The sequence below is a fragment of the Aquarana catesbeiana genome, linkage group LG05 (assembly GCF_042186555.1).
Source record: "Aquarana catesbeiana isolate 2022-GZ linkage group LG05, ASM4218655v1, whole genome shotgun sequence".
NCBI lineage: Eukaryota > Metazoa > Chordata > Amphibia > Anura > Ranidae > Aquarana > Aquarana catesbeiana.
The window spans coordinates 119,365,250-119,388,619 of record NC_133328.1 but is presented as its reverse complement, the minus strand read 5'-3'; the positions used below and the strand labels follow the sequence as shown (position 1 = coordinate 119,388,619).

The following is a 23,370-nucleotide window of genomic DNA, read 5'->3' as shown; positions in this document are numbered from 1 at the left end:
ATCGACGTGCAAGGCCAGGGATAATACGATCAAAGTCCTGAACCTACTGCACATAGTTAACACGACCCGTACTCCCTGTGTGTTTCTGGGTACAGACGCGGAAAAAGTTTGACAGGGTGAACTGGCAATTTATGACTTTGGTTCTGCGATATGCGGGGCTCTGCAGCACCATGCTTATCTGGATATCTACACTCTAATCCCTCAGCTCGAGTCAGAGCTAATGGTGTGCTGTCAGGACCCTTCATGATTGCAAATGGGGCACGGCAAGGCTTCCCCCTGTGACCACTTCTCTTTGCCCTGTCACTAGAACCGTTCCTACGTACTGTATGCCTGAATCCAGATGTTACGGTAATAATGGTTGGAGATAACCAGCAGAAAGTATCGGCGTACGCAGATGGCATGCTGTTCTCACTTACAAACCATTCAATCTCTCTACGGAACCTTCTTCATGAATTCAAAAGATATGAGGCCATATCGAACTTGAATATTAACTTCACCAAATCCGAGGCGATGGGAGTGGGAATACCGCAGCCCCTTCTATCACGCCTGCAAGCGAGTTTCAAATTGAAATGGACAAAATTGGCACTGAAATATCTTGGTACGTACATCCCCCCTAACCTGACACAAATATTTTACCTAAACTTCCCTTCCCTGCTGAAAAACATTCGGGACCTGCTTAACAAATGGCATGCTGGACTACATTCCTTGTTCGGCAGATGCAACATCCTCAAGATGAGCATTCTGCCCAAATTCCTCTACCAGTTACAAGCCTTACCAATACATATCCCCTCTACTTACTTTAAGCGAATAAGGACATTATTCTCTGACTTCATTTGGGCACACAAACGACCGTGCCTAAACAGACGACAGCATTTGCTGCCCAAACAATATGGAGGACTAATGGTACTAGACCTACGTACATACGATCATGCAATTCACTTGAGCAGACTTATCAACTGGAATGACCATCGGACTACTAAATTATGGCCCCAACTGGAACAGTCCCAGTGTGACATAACCCTTGGTAGAGCACCCTGGTGTTACCAATCAGTGCCAAATACTATGAAAAATCACCCCTTGATTGTCCAGACTACAGGGATTTGCTCATCCCTCATCATCCGATCCTCTCTTATGTCGGGTCAGTCCACTCACCACTCTTTCTATAGATGCTAGGAAACCCCCTTTTTTACACCAGGATATCAGAACTCCCCCTTTTGTACCTTAATGAAGTCTGGAAGCTTCCAAGCATCGTGGACAAGGAAAGATTACTCCTGCGCTTGTGAGGGTCTGATTGGGTTTGAGAAGAGTAGTATTGTAAACTGTAGCAAAGCTAGAAGAGATGGTATTGCATGTCCCGCTGCCCAGAGATTGACCCCGGGGTGGTCAGGTAAGGCTATATGAAGAGTGATGGATGAAGGGCACGTGATCAAGCTTACATCAAAACATATAAAATTTATTTCAGAGGAAATAAAGAGCAAATAAAAGCAATTGAATAATACCAATACTACGTATCATACAAACAGGTGACAAAATGTAAAAGACATGAAAAATTAAAAATGGGTTAAAAATATGGGTTAAACATATATATCATGAGCCCATGTTAAGGCGGGTATTTAGAGTTGGCTAACGCGTTTCGAGGATAACCTCTTCATCAGAGCCTATTGAGAACCAGGGTGCAGTCTCTATATGCCAGTAGGCCAAAATATGTACATCAACATGATGGCTAGTTGGAAAAAACGGCCTGAAATGGAAGATGCGATTTTCTGTGTTCCATACCAGTCCACGTTCAAGCGTTCTATGTGATAGTAGATGGTGTGTGGGTTCTCCTTTAAGTTTGTAGAGAAATGGTTATGGGGTGGTGTGGACCTGTCACTGGCTGGGTGGAGGGGAGATCTTTTGACCTGTATATTCCTGGGAAGGTGCTGTCCAGTAAATGGAGGATGGAGGGGGGTGAAGGTCTCATGAGAGCATGCTGCAGCCGTGTGTGTCCGCAGCAGTCTCTCTGTCTCAGGTCTCTCTCCCCTCCATCCTCCATTTACTGGACAGCACCTTCCCAGGAATATACAGGTCAAAAGATCTCCCCTCCACCCAGCCAGTGACAGGTCCACACCACCCCATAACCATTTCTCTACAAACTTAAAGGAGAACCCACACACCATCTACTATCACATAGAACGCTTGAACGTGGACTGGTATGGAACACAGAAAATCGCATCTTCCATTTCAGGCCGTTTTTTCCAACTAGCCATCATGTTGATGTACATATTTTGGCCTACTGGCATATAGAGACTGCACCCTGGTTCTCAATAGGCTCTGATGAAGAGGTTATCCTCGAAACGCGTTAGCCAACTCTAAATACCCGCCTTAACATGGGCTCATGATATATATTTTTAACCCATATTTTTAACCCATTTTTAATTTTTCATGTCTTTTACATTTTGTCACCTGTTTGCATGATACGTAGTATTGGTATTATTCAATTGCTTTTATTTGCTCTTTATTTCCTCTGAAATAAATTTATATGTTTTGATGTAAGCTTGATCACGCGCCCTTCATCCATCACTCTTCATATAGCTTCCAAGCATCCCACTTCCTCATTAACGGATGTTTGCCATCAATGTCTGCTTTCACAAATCCTGACAGATACTATTGATTCAACTTCTGGAGGGCTCTCCAACTCAAGCATTTTCTCAAATCATTGCCACCCCTGGAGAACTTTTGTCAAACTCTCACCACTTTGGAAGCATACTGCTCGGAGGAGGGTACTTTGCCTCATGTCCTATCAGCAACATACCAACTGCTGATTACGCCCCCAGACAGTCACCGACTGCAATGTCTTAATACATGGGAGAAAGACCTAAATTGTACATTCAACCTACATCACAGACAACATATCATCCGATTCACATATAAATCCTCCATCTGTACAAGAGTACAGGAAACTAAATTTTTAAAATACTAACAAGTACAATACACCTGCAAAGCTACACAAGTTCTTTCCCTCGCCCTCGGATCGCTGCTGGAGATGCCAGGGGAATCGAGGAACAATTCTCCACATCTTTTGGGACCGTCCCAAAATCTAGCAATTTTGTAAGGGAATTTGCCACATTGCCCAAAAAGTTACTGAAAGTCCCTCCCATTCCTGATGACCCGGCCATTTTCTTACTTCATGCCTCCAATATTCCAGGCAAAATGTACAAAAAAAAAAAAAATCGATTGTTCGCCATCTCCTTGACGCCGCCAAAACGTGCATTCCTCTGTGCAGGAAATCCACATCATCTCCGACTATAGGGTTGTGGCTCAAAAACGTAAAATAAATAAATAAAATGTAGGATCTTATCCTCGCGGCACAGCACCAACACGAACGATATACTAAAACATGGACACTTTGGAACATGTTTGTTTTCTCTGACGAGGAACAAGCCCTCTTCGAAAGCGACACTGTAGACTAATACTGCCTCGACGCAGGCATGGATGCTTATTCTTGATGACGATGTCTATATACTCCTATTGACACTGAATTTCGTGAGTTGCGCATGTCTCACCTCCCCTTCTTTCTCTCCTTTTCTGCTATCTCTATTCTATCCATTTTCATCCTGAACTTTTTTTCTTCTTCTCTATTTTTATCTCCATCACCATATTCTATACGGCTCTACAATTTCTTCTCTGATACAAAAACTTAGAAAATATTAGGGGCAAGATCCATGGAACTGTCTAGTGCAGCAAGTTGTTCCCCAGTGGTATTAAACTTCACTCTTGAGAAAGCAGGATGTCATGCTACAATGGTCCTTTAACATTGTGCTTAGAATCCTATACTACAACCCCATATATGATATTGTGTATTGTTTTACAGTTTTATATACCAGTGTACCCTCTCAATAGGTTTTTCGATGCTATGTTTCACGTCTTTTGCCTCTTTCAATAAAAGATTTGTTAAAAAAATATATATATATTACCCAAAACATTTTGAAGGTCCCCACACAAAGGTAAACGCATGCGACAGGGGTCCCCAAACACAAAAACATAGAATGCAGTACACATGTTACATATCACCATGCATGCCGGAATGGGAGCAATAACTTTAGCAACAGAGTTCCTGCATAATGTTAAACGGATTATATATATATATATCATGGGTGCATGTAATTTTAAGCCTTGACATGATGGGTAGCTACTTACTCAGCGAAATGCCATTTCATATTTTATCAACATGGGTATTTTATTGCATTTGTGTGCCCTAAAATAATACATTTTGTGTTTCCTAGACCTTTGTGCTAATATCAAACATAAAAAATTGGAACTATTACTATTTTATTTTCTAGGGAGTCTTCTTTCAGAAAATATATGTTTTTTGGGGGGGGGGGGGATTGCAATCTTCAGGCCGAAAATTTTTGTTTAACCGCTTGCTGCCCACCGGCTGTCATATGACGGTCAGGTGGCGCGGCTCTCGTTCTGGTTCTGGGAGGGCGCCATACGACGCCCTCGCCTTCTCGGCCCACCAGGGGGCGCGCGCGCCCGGCATGTCACTGGGGACTCGATGCGCGTGCCCGGTGCCCGTGATGTCCGTAACAAAGCAGGACCGTGGATCTGTGTGTGTAAACACACAGATCTACGGTCCCGACAGAGGAGAGGAGACGGATGGTGTGTTCCCAGTACAGAGTAACACCGATCGGTCTCCTCCCCTTGTGAATCCCCTCCCCCTACAGTTAGAATCACTCCCTAGGAACATAATTAAAGAAAGCTGTATTTGTGGGGAAAAAATGATAATTTCATCTGGGTACAGTGTTGCATGACCGCGCAATTGTTATTCAAAGTGTGACAGCGCTGAAAGCTGAAAAATGGCTTGGGCAGGAAGGGGGTGAAAATGCAGTGTATTGAGATGGTTAAACATGTGTGCAAAAAATAGCTCTGCCAGCGAAAGGGTTAAAAGCTAAAACTTAAGCATCAAAAAAAAAAAGTAATTCTAGTTTAAAAGTCTGCTAGAATAATGTAAAAGGAAAGTTTTATACCACAATAGGTGAAAATAATAGTACTGTATATATACTGAATGAAGAATGCCTTCCTTACCAAAGGTTCCCCGGCTCTTTTATGAATTCCAACCATGCGGATGGCATCAACTGGTGCAATTTGGTTGTTCACTGCAGAATTAATTTCTGGACTTGATGGGGGAGAATCATAACATTTGGATGCAACTATGTCATGCGCTTCTAAAAGACTCTGCAACCAAAAATAATTATATCAGAAAAAGCAAGAACATTTTCTCTTAAATGCTTTAAAGCTCTATTGAAACATCACAAATCTGCAATAAATATGAACATTTACCAAACATATTTAAAGTAAATATATAAACAAAAAAGGCTAACAGGTAGAATTTTTATGACAGAAGTGACAGCATTGGTCTGTCATTAGTGCCTGTCATTGCTAATATATGAGCCGTGCGTGCGCAGCTCTGCTTACAATTATGGCTCCACTTTGTGCTGTGATGATGTGACTGCCATGCTCATGCACTGGAGTGACGTTGTCATGCCCCAGCCAGCCAAATGGCCGAAGAGTCTGAATATGGGAGGAAGACTGGGAGAAGGTGAAAGCGCAGACACTGTGGCACTGGAGGGGATCCTTTGATAGGCAAGTCTGTCAAAATGTACCAATTTGCGATGTTCACTAACGTATAATGGCATGAATCTCCCAGGTGCAATTTTTAAATTTTTTTTTAAAGATGGTATTTAATTCTGCTTAAGTTCACCTTTTGAAAAAAAAAAACAAACAGTAGATCATGGGTGCAAAGCCAGGCTCCTGAAGACTCTCAGGACAGCTGTCTGCCTGTACTTCTGATACAAGCAAGCAGTTTGACAGCAGGAAGATCAATTAGCTAAAGAGCGCTCACCAGCGCCCTCACACTTCCTTAAGACCAACAAGCAAGTACTTGTAGGAAACTGAATGAATGATGCAGCCACACACACAAGATACTCTTTACGTCTGGAGGAAAACAGGATTTAACCTTCACATACGGAAAGGCTTCTTCACAGTAAGACCTGTAAAAATGTGGAATAGACTCCCTCAAGAACTGGTTCTGGCCAGCTCAGGGAGTTGTTTTAAGAAGAGCTGGATGCATTTCTAAGAGCTCTTGCACACTGAATGCACCCAGGCGTCGGGGGTAAAGCGCCGCTATTTTTAGAGGCGCTTCACCGTCGTTTTAGCAGCACTATCCAGACGCTAGCAGAGTTGTTTTAACCCCCAACGGCCAAAAAAGGGTTAAACCTGCTCCCAAAACGCCGCTGCCCATTGATTTTAATGGGCAGGGGCGCTTTCCTACAGCTCTGCAAAGAAGCTGCTTGCAGGACTTTTTGTGACGCCCTGCCAGCGCAGCGCCTCAGTGTGAAAGCACTCGGGCTTTCACACTGGGATTGCAGCTGAGGCTTTTTTCACGCGCTTTACAGGAGCTATTGTTAGTGCTAAAGCGCCTGAAAAACACCTCCAGTGTAAAAGGGGTCTAAATGCATAAAATAAAATTTTTTAAGGGTCCATGTACACTGGGCAGCTGAAAAAATGCCAGAACCTCTGGCATAAAAAGTAGCATAAAAAATGTTCATAGTGGCTCGTATTGCACAAGAGTTTATGGGCATTTGCTTTTATAAGAGTTTTTTCCGAAACATTCCAATCTGCCAATTTTTCACTGTAATCAATGTACACTTGAAAATGCTAAACGCTCCTAAACGCTGCATTTATAGGTGTCAAGCTTTTTTTTCTGCCAGAAAGCTCCTCTCAAAAACATGATTCTGATGGGTTTTTTTTGCCTGAAAAAGCTTTTCTGCAAATATGTATGTAAACTCCCTAATATGCATTGACAAATAGACCTGCATAAACAGGATGAAGAAAAAAAACCCCACCAAAATCTTGAATAAGCAGCATTTTTTTATGCCCAGTGGTCATGGACCCTAAAAGGTAATTAACGCCAGGTGTAGTTTATATAGTGAATATATGATTGCCTCGTGGGAGATCAGGAAGGAATTTTTCCTTTCCTCTGGATCAACTGTGGGTATAGGATAGTGTATATGGAGGTTTTTTGTTTTTGTTATTTCTGTCAGTTTTTTTTTTTACTCTTGTTTTATTGATTAAACTAGATTGGCTAGTGCATTTTTTCAACCCATGTAGCTATGTATGCAAAATTATTGCTATTGCGTGAATGAAATTCATAGTGGTAGCTCTGCAATCAGGGCCATCACTGAGCACAACTCGTTGATACAGACCCGGGCCATCGAACTAACGAGTTAACTCACTACATAGTAAAAGCCAGGGCTTTTTTTCTGGTGGAACATATCGCAACAGCGTTCCAGCACCTCCACCAGAGACAGTGAGGGAGAAGCACTCTCTGTATACTATTGCATTAGCAGGGCGCCTGCGGAGTGGGCCAATGCAGCTCACTTAGTTCCTTCCCGTTGCAGCCTGAGAGAGGGAAGGCAGAGTGCCATCTGCACTCCGCTTCATCCTGCAGCCTGGATGCTGATTTGGGCGCCAGTCACAGCTAAGCCGTGTGGAAGAGCTGCACTACATGTAGCCTGCCTGACTGCTTACTGTGGACTAAAGTCACATTTTTGGTAAATTGATTGACAATGTTGCTGGATGGGGATCGTCTCTTTGCTGGATGGGGATCGTCACTTTGATGAATATATTTGTTTTTTGTTTTCTTAGATCTGCTAGCGGAGGATAGATTGGGGAGGGGGTGGTAACATTGAAAAGGTAGTGCAGTTACTGTTAGTGCTGGGTCCTGCTCAAAAGAGTCTACCTTGTCGTGGTGGCAGGCTTCATGTTTTGTGACCAAAATATAATTCCTTACCGTTAAATCTTGAAAGCACTGATGACGTGCAATACACTTTATATTTTCAGATATTAATTTGAAAGAGCGTTAAAATAAAAGTGGGTGCACCGAAGGATTTGGTGGGAGCGCCAGGGGGCGGGCCCTGGGGAATGTTGGCGTTAAAGCCCGGGGGGTGGGGGGACTAGTCCTAAAGCTATGTAAGGGCCCTCAAAATTTCTGATGGCTACCCTGTCTGCAATTATCAGAAATCACTACTAGGAAATGCTTAGCTCACAGGAAGCCAAAAGTGGCACAGCCTTCCAAAATGGTCTTCTAGCAAGTCCAGTTTAAATGTTAAAAATTCAAGGGTTTTTTTTGTATAAAATATGAATGCCCTCCATGTTCACAAATAAGGCTGGGATTCAAACCCTAAACCTGGCCATAGGCCTTTTTTATACTGACGGACCAATCGGATCCGCCTATCAGTTTTTCAAGCGGTCCCAATGGGACCATCCATTGCTCACATGTCCGCTGACACCCACCGAGATCCGATCCGATTCTGTCCACTAAAAACAGATGGATGGGGATCGGATAACAGTCAGATGGAAACAGATAGGCGGTCCATTTCCATTCGACCGCCCCATAGAGAATGGCGGGCCGTGTCTGTGTTCGCACTGCATCAGCGGAGCAGACACAGACCCGTCATCAGCATGCTCAGCGGGAATCAGCAGTGAGATCCCCTTCTGAGCAGACGAACCCACTGCTGGAGTCCTCCCCGTGTAAAAAAAAACATATACTAATTGAAGTTCAGCAGGAACTAGTTGAACTTCAGTCGTTGTAACCACCCCTGCCTGACAGAAGTTGATCATTTAGTAAACTTCTATCGAAGGGACGTGCTTGAAAATGTTTCTTGATTAGTGGCTGCAGCTGATGATCAGTTTATTCTGACAGCTGCAGATATTGTCAGAACACAATGTTCCAGCATAAGGAATTACTTCATCCACCTCGTTTTTATGGATGGAGAAATCTGTACGGCCAGCTTAACAGTCATCTTTCTAGGCAAGAGCATGCTGTGGGAGCCATTGAAGAAGAAAAAAATTCAGCTCACCAGTTACATGGAGAAATCTCTACTGCCAGGCAAAACAGTAATTTGCATATAACGAATTAGAAAGCAAAAAAATGTAAATATTTAAGTATATTATTTTTGAAACGTCCCAATGTCTTTTCTCTTATGGTTTATCGTGTGTGTGTGAATAAAGTGTCCCTGTGGTGGTACTCATGACTCAGTGGTGCCTTTAACTCAGAATTAGAGGGAATGTTTCAGTGCAAGCAACTGCATGCCTCGTAACCCAGGATTAGCGAGGGTAACTAATAATGTGTCCTTGGGATCTAGAGCCAGGAGATCTTGCTCAGCTGGAATCGTGAATCTTAAGCTGAAGAGGCAGGGTATGTACACGCAGTAACCACCTTCAAAAATGAGGAGACACACGTGCAGTATTGTCCCTTTTGGCCACGCAGGTACTAGGGATGCACCGAATGGGTTTTTTGGTGCCAAAACCGATACCGAAAATGAAAAATACACTAGGCCGAAAACCGAAACAGCACCGATACAGAAAGCGACTGTTTTTAAAAATATTTTATACAGGAGATGGTCAAAGACTGGGGACATGGTACAGGAGATGGTCAGAGACCGGAGACATGGTACAGGAGATGGTCAGAGACTCGGGACATGGTACAGGAGATGGTCAGAGACTGGGGACATGGTACAGGAGATGGTCAGAGACTGGGGACATGGTACAGGAGATGGTCAGAGACTGGAGACATGGTACAGGAGATGGTCAGAGACTGGAGACATGGTACAGGAGATGGTCAGAGACTGGGGACATGGTACAGGAGATGGTCAGAGACTGGGGACATGGTACAGGAGATGGTCAGAGACTGGGGACATGATACAAGAGATCAATGCAGCCTCACCCGTGCCAATCAGGTGCAGCCAGCCAGGGTCCCCTATTGCAGCCAGCCAGGGTCCCCCATTGGAGCCAGCCTGTGCAGGGGAAGAGAGAGGAGAGCCGCCGCCTGGTTAATTAGAGCGCCGGGAACACCACGGCTTTCATTTCAATAGCTGTGTGTTCCCCGCCGCGCGCCGTCACATACAGCCTCTTCCCCTTGTGCGGGGAACTTTGACAGACAGATCACCCGCCTAATCCTGGGTGATCTGTCTATCAAAGTTCCCCAGACAAGGGGGAGGAACTGTATGTGACAGTACGCGGCAGGGAACACACAGCTATTGAAATGAAATCTGTGATGTTCCCGGCGCTCTAATCAACCAGACAACGGCGGCGGCTCTCCTCTCTTTTACGCTATAGGAAGCCCCCGCCCAGGCCCCGTCCCATTTTCGGCTCCATTATCGGCCATTTTTCTCTTTCGGCAAATTGCCGAAAAGGCCATTTTCAGCTGATATGTTTCGGCGGCCGAAATTTCGGTGCATTCCTAGCAGGTACAGTACAGCAATGTTCGTGTAGGCACAGAACTGCACAACTGCAGGTGTCCCATTGGTATAAACACCCAAAATAACACCATTAGCCCTGGCTATTAAACCCAGCTATTGTGGAGTGCAAAACCATGACAATGGAATAGCAGAAGGTGGTTTATTCTCTCCCAGAAAGAGGAAAAAGTTGGGTGGGAACATGGGATTGAATGTCTAAAAAGGAGACATATAACCAACGCTCATTTGGCTGCACGTCTCCTGTGGATCACATGAGCACAGTTCGTTCTGCACTCCTGTGACCCATTTTCAGCTGACGGGGCTAAACCTGGTCCAGGCTGAGGAAAGATTGTGACCATACGGTCGGGATTCACCCAGGAGCTTGGACCGACACACCTGGCTCAGCCTCTCTGCAAGCTGCTGAGAGTCTGAGCCAGCTGCTCCCGCCCCCTCCATAGCCCAGTGTTCCAGTAAGCGCTGGGGGGGGCAGAGCAGAGAGCCGTTGACAGACAGTCACAGATCTTTTCTCAGAGTGGTGGGGAGAACTGAGCGATCAGCTGGTATTGGACAGAGGGATGGAAGTACTATCTCCTGATTGGGGGGGAAGGCTGAAACCACTTTAAGAATGAAAGAGGCTCTAGGTCTCAATGCTACCTTGTGTCTAAAGTGGTTCTAAACGCAAAAGCTTTTTTTTAACTTAAAGCAGAACTCCACCTAAAAAGGGAAGTTCTGCTCATTTTCCTCCCCCACCACTTCTCCCAGTATTGGATTTATTTATTTTTTTTTGCTGGGAGTGGGTACCTATTTCTGGCAGGTACTTGCTCCTACTTCCCACAAGTTCTCAGGCACTTACTGACATGTATGCATGGTGTACTGACCTATATGTGCTGAGGTGTATGTGTGCTGCACTGGGAAAAGAAAGACTCAGCTCTAAAAATAGGATTTTTATAACAGCATACCTGTAAAATCCTTTTCTTGGAGTACATCATGGGACACGGAGCCTCTAGTAAATACTTAATGGGTTATGGGCCACCTTCAGGTGTTGACATTGGTATACCCAATACAGGAATTTCACTCCCCTATATAACCCCTCCTTCTTCCAGGAGTACCTCAGTTTTTGTAGCCAAGCAATATACCCCATAAAAGAGGGGAGGGACCTCTGTGTCCAATGATGTACTCCAAGAATAGGATTTTACAGGCTGTTCTAAAAATCGTATTTTCTTTATCGTACATTTTGGGATACAGAGCCTTAAGTAATTACTTAATGGTATGTCCCATAGCAATGCTACTTGTTGTGTCTCCCTCCCCTCTCGTAGGGCACCCTCAGACCGGAGGACTTATACTGCTGCCTGCAGCACACTGTGCCCGAAAGCAATATCCTCATTCCTCCTTACATCCACTTGATAAAATTTTGTGAATGTATGCACTGAAGAGCAAGTTGCGGCCTTGCAGATCTGAGCCATGGAGGCCTGGTGATGCACTGCCCAAGAAGCACTAACCGCTCTGGTAGAGTGCGCCTTAACTTGAAAAGGGGAATCTTACCGCTTAAATCAAGTTTGAATTATAAATGCCGAATCCACTTAGCGACAGTGGATTTCAATGCTGCCTGTCCTTTCTTAGGACCCTCTGACAGAATAAATAAGACATCAGTCTTACGAATCTGAGCAGTTGCCTTTAAATAGATTTTCACTGCTCTAACCACATCAAGACAATGTAGTGACTTCTCTTCATTGGAACATGGTTTTGGAAAAAACTATGACAGGACAATATCTTAGTTCAGGTGGAAATATGAGACTACTTTTAGTAAAAAAACCCGGACGAGGGCGTAACACCACCCTGTCCTCATGAAAAATCAAATATGGCTCTTTAAAAGAAAGAGCAGCCAATTCCAAAACCCTCCTTGCTGAGGATATAGCAACTAAAAATACCAGCTTCCTTGTCAGAAGGACTAAGGGAATATGCTGTATTGGTTCAAATGGCTGTTTTTGTAACACTGACAAAACTAAATTCAAGTCCCAAGGGCTTAAAAGGTGATTTAACTGGCGGATTAATCCGCATCACCCCTTGCATAAAACCCTGGACTGAAGAATGCGTAGCAAGCGGTCTTTGAAATAAGATCGATAAGGCTGAGACTTGGCCCTTAATAGTACTCAAGGCCAACTTCATTTCTACGCCTAATTATAAAAAGGCAAGAATTCTGCCTATGATATATCTCCTAGGGTGCTAACCCTTGGATTCACACCAGAAAACATAAGCCTTCCAGACTCTATAATATATAGATCTGGAAGCTGGCTTCCTTGCATTAATCAAAGTAGAGATAAATGACCCAGAAAGCCCATGTTTCTTCAAAATGTGGGTCTCAATAGCAAGGCCATTAAATTTAGTAGGATGGAATATTGGCCCCTGTGAGAGCAGGTCTGGCCTTAGTGGGAGGGGCCATGGACCCTCCACTGCCATCTTTACAATTTCTGCGTACCATAACCTTCTGGGCCATGCTGGTGCTACCAGAATTACCGGCTTTCTTTCCAGCTTGATCCTGCAAAGAAGTTGTGGCAGCAACTGAATAGGGGGAATGCAAAGATCAGGGGTTACCAGCGCATCTGTTCTGCATGCGAGTGGATCCCTTGTCCTGGACACAAAATTGACTAACTTCATGTTGAATCTGGATGCTAGAAGATCTACATCTGGAATCCCCCATTTTTGGCAAACAGCCCCAAAAATGTTGAGGTGAAGAGACCATTCCCCCGGGAATAACTGCTGGCGACTTAAGTAGTCCGCCTGTCAATTCTCTACTCCCGGAATGAAGACTGCCGTCAGGCACGGAACATTCTTTTCTGCCCAAGTTAGAATATGGTTTACCTCTCTCTGAGCTGAGAGACTCTTGGTGCCCCCATGGTGATTGCTATAAGCCACAGCCGTGGCATTGTCGGATTGGATCCTGACAGGACAATTCTTTAACCTGGAAGTCCAGGTTTCCAGAGCCAGATGCACTGCCCGAATCGCTAGGATGTTGATGGGGGAAGGCTCTTTCGGTTCTTAACCACTGTCCCTGTACAGTCGTCTTCTCAAGTACTGCTCCCCAGCCTAAAAGGCTGGCATCTGTCGTTAATACTTTCCAGATGATTGGTCTGAAGGATTTTCCCTTCAGCAGATTCTGGGTTAGTAACCACCAAGCAGATAGGATACTGTTTTGCAACAGTCTCAAATGGAACTAGGCATAGGGAACTGCTTCGAATGAAGCTACCATCTTTCCTAACAACCTCATGCAAAGGCGAATTGAGGGACTTCTTTTCGACCTGACCATCCGCACCAGCTCTCGTATGGAGCTGATCTTAGCCAGAGGCAAGAACACCCTTTTCTGGGCTGTGTCTATGATCAGGCCCAAATACTCCAGCTTTCTTAGCGGTTTTAAGGAGGACTTCTCTAGGTTGGGAATCCAACCCAGACTTTCCAAGTAACTGGTTGTAATGTGTACACTTTGCTCCAAGCGAGCCGCTGACTGGTCTATTAACAATAGATCGTCTAGGTACGCCAAGACTGTTATGCCCTGTGCCCTTAGCCTGGCTAGAGGTGGGGCCAGTACTTTTGTTAACGCCCGGGGTGCTGTGGCTAGCCCGAAGGGCAAGGCTACAAACTGAAAGTGCTGCTGTTCTACTTCAAACCGCAGAAACCTCTGGTGAGCAGGAAATATAGGGACATGCAGATATGCATCTCTGATGTCGACAGATGCCAGAGGTTCTCCTCCTTGTAGGATGGAAACTACTGACTTGATCGACTCCATGCAAAAGGAGCGGATCTTCAGGAACTGATTTAGATTCCTTAGATCTAGAATGTAAAGGATGGGAGATTATTTGCGTTAATGTGACTGAATGCGGCAGCTCCAATAGCTTAAATACTAAAAGCTTGGGATAAATGGAAAAAGAAAAGAGCACGCAAACAGGAACACCTATATATGATTGTGCAAGTGATACTGGGATATCATGTTTTTGAAGAGATACTTTAAAGAAAAAATGGTTCCTAGGAGCCTTCATTGGCAAGTTTATCCAGATAAAGGGGATAAGGAACTTAAGGAGTGGTTTCAATATTTTAACGATGTAGGACTCACCTTTTAGGACTTTTTAGTTTCCAAAAAGAGAAGCAAAGTATTGAAACTACAACAGGAAATTGGTGAAATCAGAGATAAACTTGTCCCCCACAGTAAGGCCTATTTCACACGGATGATCCGTATGTCCGTTTTTCATCCATCCGTTTTCGGATGAAAAACGGACATACAGTCATCCCTATGGAGCGTCGGATGTCAGCGGTGACATGTCCGCTGACATCCGACCCGCTCCGATCCGAAAAAGGAGGGTCTGTATCAGGTCTATATTAAAGAGTTAAAAGAGATCATGATAGAGGAAGAAGAGGAACAGCGGATTAAGAAAAGGAAAAATACCCGAGGGACACAGAGGACTAAGTCCAATAATGTTTTTAAATGGCAGGAATTATATAAAGAAATTTATACCCCCACAGGTGAAACTGTAGAGGGTGATAACACGGATGTTAATACGAGTGTTTTTCTGCCCCTGCCCCTGGAGATTACAGAGTAGAATCTTACCCATAGGTTCCTTCTAATTATAGGGACCTGGGACCCCCAAGGGGTGGTGGAGGACGTACAACACCACAACAAAAGTAAAAAACAATCTTGGTTCAAAATAAAAATTACACTCTGAGTCAAGGCGTAAACAAAGGATTGAATGAATTTCAAATGTTCATTGATATTCAGAAATATATGAGAAAACTTAGCATCAAACGGTATTTTTTATCCAACCCTATAATTAGGACTGATAGTTAGAACACTGGAAACAATAACAGTATCAGGAATAAAGGAACTGGTTTAAGAAATGCCTGCTTGTTTAACCCTCCAGTTAAACCTGACCCCAGTTTAAAAGTTTTTAAAGATTTGGCGTTATAGGATTTACAGAAAGCACATTTTAGAAAAGATAATCGGAAAGATACAGGAAGGTATAAAATCGCTGTGTAATAATAAGGAGCTAATTATTCATCCTGCCGATTAGGGGGGGGGCGGGGGGGGGGGCGGGGTATTGTACTCCTTAGGAAACAAGACTACATGGCAGAGATGACCCGTCTTTTGTCAGATAGAGATACTTACACCATTTTAAACAAGGATCGCACTTATGGATATAAAAAACAGCTAGTGGGATTAGTACAAGATGGCCTAAAGGAAAGGTATCATAACTAAAAAGGAAGCAGAATTTATAATTCCCCTGGCACCGAAAATGCCTATAATTTATTATTTACCTAAAGAACACAAGGACCCACTTATGCCACCAGGAAGACCTACTGTGAGTGGGATCGATTCTCTCACTTCGAGAATAGGTAAATATGAAGATTTATTTTTCTACAGCCACTGGTGACCAAAACTCCAGCATTCCTAAAAGATTCTATACAAATTATTAATGAACTCACTCAGTTGGAAGTGGACGAGGACGTACTGCTGGTTACAGCAGACGTATCATCCCTGTACACTAGTATTCCCCATGAGCTGGGCTTCCTGTCGGCCAGATATTTTTTTTTTGATTAAGGATCGGTCATTGATACAATAACCCTTCCAACTCTGTTGAACTGCAGACATACATTGATACAATAACCCTTCTAACTCTGTCACAACAAGCGCGAGCAGAGATAGAACTGCAGACATACATTGATACAATAACCCTTCCAACTCTGTCACGCCAAGCGCGAGCAGAGATGGAAGCACCACTCACTCTAGATGAGCTGCGTGTGGCGGCAGCCTCCTTTTCCTACAAGGCCCCGGGGGATGACGGGATCCCTATGGAGGTGTATATCCAATATGGGGAAAGTGATCTTACCCAAACTACTGGAAGTCTTTAATTCCTCATTTCAATCGAGAAAGCTGCCCACCACCATGACAAGGGCCAACATAATACTACTGCTTAAAGCAGGTAAGGACCCATTAGATCCGGGCTCATACAGGCCCATCTCGCTGCTACAGAGTGATGTAAAAATCTTAGCCAAGGTGCTGGCCATGAGAGTCAATAGGATCATCCGATCCTTTGTCCACTCAGACCAAGCTGGGTTCATGCCACGAACGTCTACTGCGACCAATCTCAGACTATACTTGAACATGCAGACCCCCACGGATTCGGCCGGCCACGGAGCACTGTTGTCTCTAGACGCCAATAAGGCATTTGACAGTGTTGGCTGGCGGTATCTGTGGGCTGTACTGGCCAAGTTTGGGTTTGGTCCCAGGTTTATTAGGTGGGTGAGGCTATTATATGATGCACCACAGGCTACCATACGTATGTCAGACAGGATGTCTCATGCCTTTGCATTGGGCAGGGGAACGAGACAGGGATGCCCTCTGTCACCCCTGCTCTTTGCTCTGGTCCATAGAGCCACTTGCGGCTCAGGTGAGGAACTGTCCAAAGATTAAGGGCTTCCGGTATGGTGAAATGCATGAAAAAATCATGCTATATGCCGACGATATGCTCCTCTTCTTGGAGGATGTCGAGGATTCCCTGAGTCAGGTAATGTCCCTTATTACGGAGTTTGGCCATTTCTCAGGCCTTAACATCAACTGGACCAAATCAGCTTTAAATGTTTATAGACGCGTCCCCCACACTTGGCTTGGGGCTCGCCTGCCGGTACCCATAGTGTCCACCTTCAAATACTTAGGTATACATATTTCCCCTAAATTAACTGACTTTTGCAAACTGAATATATATCCCCTGCTATCTCGTTTTAGAGACAATATAAACTTATGGAATAAACTTAAAATGTCCCTAGCAGGAAAGACAAATCTCATCAAGATGATTCTGATGCCGCAGTTCCTATACATGATACATAACACGCCGGTAGTTATTACACTGAAGATATTTAGAGTGGTCAACTCCTTATTTAGGCTGTTACTATGGCACACCAAGCCCCCTAGAATTAAGCTAGAGCAACTACAATACCCGAAGGAGGGAGGGGGACTCGCCCTTCCCAACCCTTGGATATATTATCTGGCCGCACAGTGACAGCACCTGATAGGGGGCCATGGCCTCCCCCCGACGGGCTCATTGGCCAAACTTATGCTGATTGGCACGGGGGCGGAGTCCATACCTGAGGGAAACCCAACGTTTTCAAAGGCCCAAAAAACAAATGCCCATGTATACACTCCTTCAGAAGGTGTGGAACAAGACTAAACAACTACAAAACGTGACAGAGTTTACAGCTTACACCCCGATATGGGGAAATAAGACATATGCAGAACTAGCCAAAATTCAACAGGGTCCCAGGTGGCTCCAGGTGGGCATAACCCATCTGAGACAAATTTTTCAGGATGGGACCTTGCTCTCTTTCAATGAGTTACGATCCAAATATGCATTACCTGCCAACATGCTATTTTATTATTTGCAGTTAAAACACACTGTCAGAGCACGGTGGAATGCTATGGAATGGATTCAGTCCCCCACCCCTGTTTTCACATGATACAAGATGCGTTGGACACGAAGGGTATAATTTCACAATGTTATATGTTACTATCGTCATTCCTGGAAGGACACCCTATGAAGGCGGTAACACAGTGGAAGTCAGACCTGGGCCCCATTGCAGGAGAGCTATGGGAGGAGGCCTTGCAGGCAGTCAACGCATGTTCATTGAATGTGGCGCAGAGGGTTTCCCAGCTGTATATACTACTGAGAGTGCATTATACACCTGTGAAGCTTTACAAAATGGGCAGAGCACCTGATCCGCTATGTGGCAGGTGCAGAACGGCACCTGGAGACTTAATTCACCTTCTCTGGGGGGGCGTGTCTGGACGTGCACCGAGGAGGACGCGAGTTAACTGAGCTCCTCAACAACAAACAGAATCCGCTGCCATCCGGACACCAATTTACTTTTTGAGGCTCCATCACCCCTATACAGCTTTCCGGACCCCCCCTGCTATACTCCGGGAGGGGTCTTTCCGGGCTCCAGCTACAAACCCTGATCCGGGCCTGTGAATCGCGCTACGCCGGGATCCCGGTCGCCATCTTGGGGCCTACAACCTGCACGGAGCCTCCGGCCTTGCGTCCCTAGGACCCGGACGCTGAGTGGGCATCTGCCTTGGGTCGGTGGCCCCCCGTCCCGCCGGAGATTGCCGGGATCGACGGCGGTACTCTGCCCGCGAATCCACGGCTTTGCTTCCCTGAGGCCGATCGCCATCCTGCGGCCTGCAACTCGAACGGAGCCTCCGGCCTGTGGTATTCATGATCCGGACACCAATCAGAAGCTGGGACACAGTGAGTAACAACATCCTCCCCCTACCCATGCACCAAGCGGACACTAGACTCTTCCTTTAGAAGCGGCGCCCACCCGGCCGGGTGAAGCCACTAGGAAAGTCCGCGGCTCCGGCCTACCTCTGGAAGCCGGCGGCCATCTTAGTGCTCCACATACACCTTTCATCAAACCTCACTGAAGCTCCCATATTGTTTCCTGCAGCAGGATCTCCCCCCTCAAAGAGCTGTGCTACACACTATATGCTGGGACACTGATTATAGATTCCAATTATTTTTTTTATTTTTTTTTTTTTTTATTTTCTGAGCCCCAAATAACACTGCAGCTCCTGACTGACCGCTGCCGCTGGGAGGATTCATGGTTCTGGCCTGCATCTGGAGACCAGAAGCCACCTTTGCGCCCCTAGTGAGAACCCCTTTGCACGCTGATAACACCTTGATGAATATGTAAATTCGCTCAAATGTGAGGGGGGTGCTCTCTGCAGCTATCGGCCATATAGTTCCAACTATGCCCGCAAAATCATCTAAACGCCGGTCTGCCCCAGTTAAACGTCCAAACAAGAGATCACTACTCAATCCAGCCTCTACTGGCTCTATTCAACAATACTTAGCCAACGCACGTGGTAACCAAGCCAGAACCTCGAGAACAAGCGCTTCCCCATCATCCCGCGCCGCATCGGCGAGAGGGAGCTCTCCGGCATCCTCCTACTGCTCGGATCTCATGGATGATCCTGGATCCCCCGTGGGCTCTGAAATGTCTGTACTTATGAGCGGTCTCAAAAAAGAACTGGCAGGCATGTTTCACGGTTTGGAGAAATCCATTAAAAAAGAAATAACTGCAGTTAGATCGGATATGTCACATATCTTGGTCAGAGTGGAGGAAACAGAGCAGCGACAAGATACGCAAGCAGTAGCTATCAAAGAATTGCAGGACACTGTTACCCAGCTGGCGTTCGCTCATCGGGCATCTTTATATAAGCTTGAAGACCTCGAAAACCGTAACCGTAGAAATAATATACGTGTTAGAGGTCTACCGGAAGCCACTGGAGACTCTGATCTTGAACATTCAATAAGGGGCATTTTCAATACTATTCTGGGTAAACCTGCCACTGCATCGTTACGCTTTGACCGTGTGCATCGTGCTCTACGTCCACGTAATGCTAACTCAGATCTGCCCAGGGATGTTATATGTCGCCTGCATTACTTTGAAGATAAAAATGCCATCATGGTGAAGATGCGGGGACTCCCTAATATTGACTTTGACGGTGCAAATATTACCATCTATCCAGATCTTTCCAAAGACACTCTAGATCGTCGCAGAGCCCTCAAACCGCTCCTTGACCGACTACGCTCCGACGGGATCACCTACAGATGGGGCTTTCCTGCCTGCCTGATTGCCATAAAAAATGGTCGCTCCCACACGCTGAGATTTCCTGAGGAACTTTCATCTTTTCTGCAGGAGCTACATCTCCCACCCATGGAACTCCCAGGCTGGCAGGACCCAATTCCTAAATTCTCCTGCCCTATTGACGCTCATTGGCAAAAAACCCCCTCAAAGAAAAAGTGCACTTCTCTCCCGGGCTCTGCACAAAAACATGGCTGAACCATTTACTTTTTCAACTATATCTTTATTGTTAATGTGGACGGAGTCTCTCCTACAAGGTCTCTAGGAGAAGGAGAGGGAGGGAGAAAAACTCTTGTTTTTGTATGTTTATTTTTTTTTTTATAGAGCCCGACTTTGGCCGATATGTTTTTCCTACTCCTACCTGCCAATTTTTGGCTAAAGCGGTCTCGAAGCTACTCTGACCGGTGTTTGATCTCCCTCTCTCCCTTTTTTTTTTTTTTTTTTTTTTTTCCTTTTGGATTATATGGTTCTAGCCCTAAGCTGGTTTACATTTTTGATAACCTGAAGGATGCACGTTGTTCATACTGATTCTTGTTGTATTTGTACTATTTGTACGGTTTTCCATACTTCTAACTGGAACTTAATGTTTTCTTGCTATTAGCAAGTTATCTGTTAATTTGTTTCTACTACAGGCCGTGCGCTGCTGGAGCGCACACCCCTCGCTACCTCCCCCTTACAGCGTAACCTCGCCCCCATCTCCTTTTGGGATAGACGAGTGCGAACGGCCCTAAAGTTGCCTCATTCTATTCCTGCTCAGGGATTGGGATGGCCTTTCGCTCTCTCCTTCCCCAACGGGACCACTGCAGATTTCTGCGTGACATTCATTCATCTCCCACAGGTTCTTTGATTTGTATGTACATTTTCTACATATGCTTATCCTTTTCCTTTCCTCTTCATCTCTCTCTTTACTTACTCTCTCTTCCCTCTCCTCCTCCACCTTCTCCTCTCTGCTGGCGTGCCTGGCTAATCTATTTGAAGGCTGACACCTTATTTCCATATGGCTAGGGTAAAGCTAGTATCCTATAACGTCAGGGGTCTTAATGTTGCTGCTAAGCGACACCAAGTATACCGGGAACTGAAACAAGCTACATGTTCCATTGCCTTTCTTCAGGAAACCCACTTAACTCACACGACATCCGTTAAACTAACGTCACCTAACTTTCCACAGTGGTATTACAGCCTATCGGACACTAATAAAGCTAAGGGGGTAGCTATTGGTTTTTGCAGAAACGCGCCCTTTAGGTTATCTGAAATGCTTGCAGATGATCATGGTCGTTTTCTTTTTCTTAGGGGTTTTATTGGAAATACTCAATGCACTCTGGCAAACATATATTGCCCGAACCATAATCAACCAACCTTTTTATCCCATATACTGACTAAATTGTCACATTTTGCTAAAGGACTTACTATCCTAGCAGGGGACATAAACATGCCACTAGATCCCTCTATTGACACGTCACAAAATCGCTCTAATATTTCCTTCAAACGCCTGAAATTTGTGAAAAAACGGCTTCTTGATCTTCAATTAATGGACGTATGGCGCCTTCTTCATCCCAAGGAGAAGGATTTCTCACATTACTCCTCAACGCATCAATCATACTCTAGAATAGACAACATTTTCTTAGATCACTTTCACCTTCCTCTCCTACACTCTACTCATATAGGTACCGCGTCTATCTCAGACCATGCACCTGTCTCGATGACATTGACCATGCCTTCCCTACCCCGACGCACCACCAATTGGAAGCTAAATGACTCCCTTCTCTCTGATGAAGTGGAGGTTTCCATATTGGCCTCTCACTTATCGCAGTATTTCAAGGAAAACAAACCTTCTGATACCTCCCCCTCTATTGTGTGGGAGGCTCACAAGGCAACTATCAGAGGCCGACTCATTGAGCTTGGCGCTCGGAAGAAAAGGGAGCATGGTCAACAAATTGTCCAGGTTTTACAACAGATAGAGGCCCTTGATAAACAACATAAACTATCTCTACATACTGCACATCTCCAATCCCTCACACTTAAACGAGAGGAACTAAAATCCCTCCTTAACTTAGACACCAAGCGAAAGTTTCAACGCCTGTCACAGAGAGTCTACGAATGGGGGAATAAACCTAGCAGATGGTTAGCTAGATCGATAAAGAATAAGCAATCCCAATCATTTATTCCCAAAATCAAACTCCCGTCAGGTTCATTAGCTTATGCAACTCCAGATATCGCTAAAGCCTTCAGAAACTACTACTCGGACCTGTATAACGTCAAAAACGATTTGTCCTCTCTTCCTCATAAGGAGAGACGGAATCGTATGCTTTCCTACTTGGCAGAGGCTAATCTTCCTAAATTACCCATATCTGTCCTTAAAGAATTGGAAGCAGACTTCTCGGTAGAGGAGTTTCAAACAGCATTAAAGTCCTCCCCTTCCGGTAAAGCCCCTGGACCTGACGGGTTCACTATTCTTTATTATAAAACATTCAGTGACATCTTACTTCCTCACCTTTCTGCATATGCAAACTCTATCTCTCACTCTTCAGGTCTACGCCCAGAATCACTTTTATCCCACATCACTGTCATTCCCAAACCAGATAAGGATCCTACCCTGTGTAACAGCTATAGACCAATATCATTAATTAACGTTGACACTAAATTATTCGCCAAAGTCATGGCCAACCGTTTACTTCCCCTCATACCCAAATGGATCTCGGCCGACCAATCAGGTTTCATACCCTCTAGAGAAGCAAAAGATAATTCACTTCGGGCAATCTCCTTAATTCAATATGTACAACGCTGCTCCCAGCCCACCCTACTCCTTTCTACGGATGCTGAGAAGGCTTTCGATAGGGTGGACTGGGAGTACCTTAAATTGACCTTACGCCACTTTGGCCTAGGACCTAAAATGTTCCACCGTATCTCATCCCTATACTCTGATCCCTCAGCTCAAATTAGAATTAATGGGACGTTGGGTGACCCCTTTGCTATACACAATGGAACTAGACAAGGATGTCCTCTCTCCCCTCTCCTGTTTGCTATTTCCTTAGAACCCTTCTTGGCTACAATTAGGAACAATGCTAATATCAAAGGCATACAAATAGGCAACAAATCCCACAAATATGCAGCCTATGCAGATGATGTTCTATTTTTTATCCAACAACCACGTACTTCGATCCCCAATTTGATGTCTGAATTTTCCTCGTTCCACTCAATTTCCAACTTCAAAATAAACCTATCTAAATCGGAAATTTTAAACATTAACATCCCTAAGTCTGAGGCCCTCTCGCTCAAACCCCTCTTTCCATTTAGATGGGAACAAAAATGTATAAAATACTTAGGCATTTATCTTACCCCCAAGCTCCACTCTCTTTTTCGATATAATTATATCCCCATGCTAAATAGGATCAGAAATGACTTA

The 23,370-nt window shown here is 44.9% G+C and overlaps 1 protein-coding gene across 8 annotated transcripts in view; it reads right to left on the bottom strand.

Moving 5' to 3' along the window:
• The window catches only part of PALS2 (protein associated with LIN7 2, MAGUK p55 family member), a 387,134-nt gene that overhangs the window by 193,528 nt on the left and 170,236 nt on the right, over positions 1–23,370 (bottom strand). For all 8 annotated transcript variants that reach the window (XM_073630119.1, XM_073630114.1, XM_073630115.1 and 5 more), the window contains one exon: positions 5,068–5,217. In XM_073630119.1, coding sequence (XP_073486220.1) covers positions 5,068–5,217 — 150 coding nt within the window. The remainder of the gene's footprint in view (positions 1–5,067; positions 5,218–23,370) is intronic.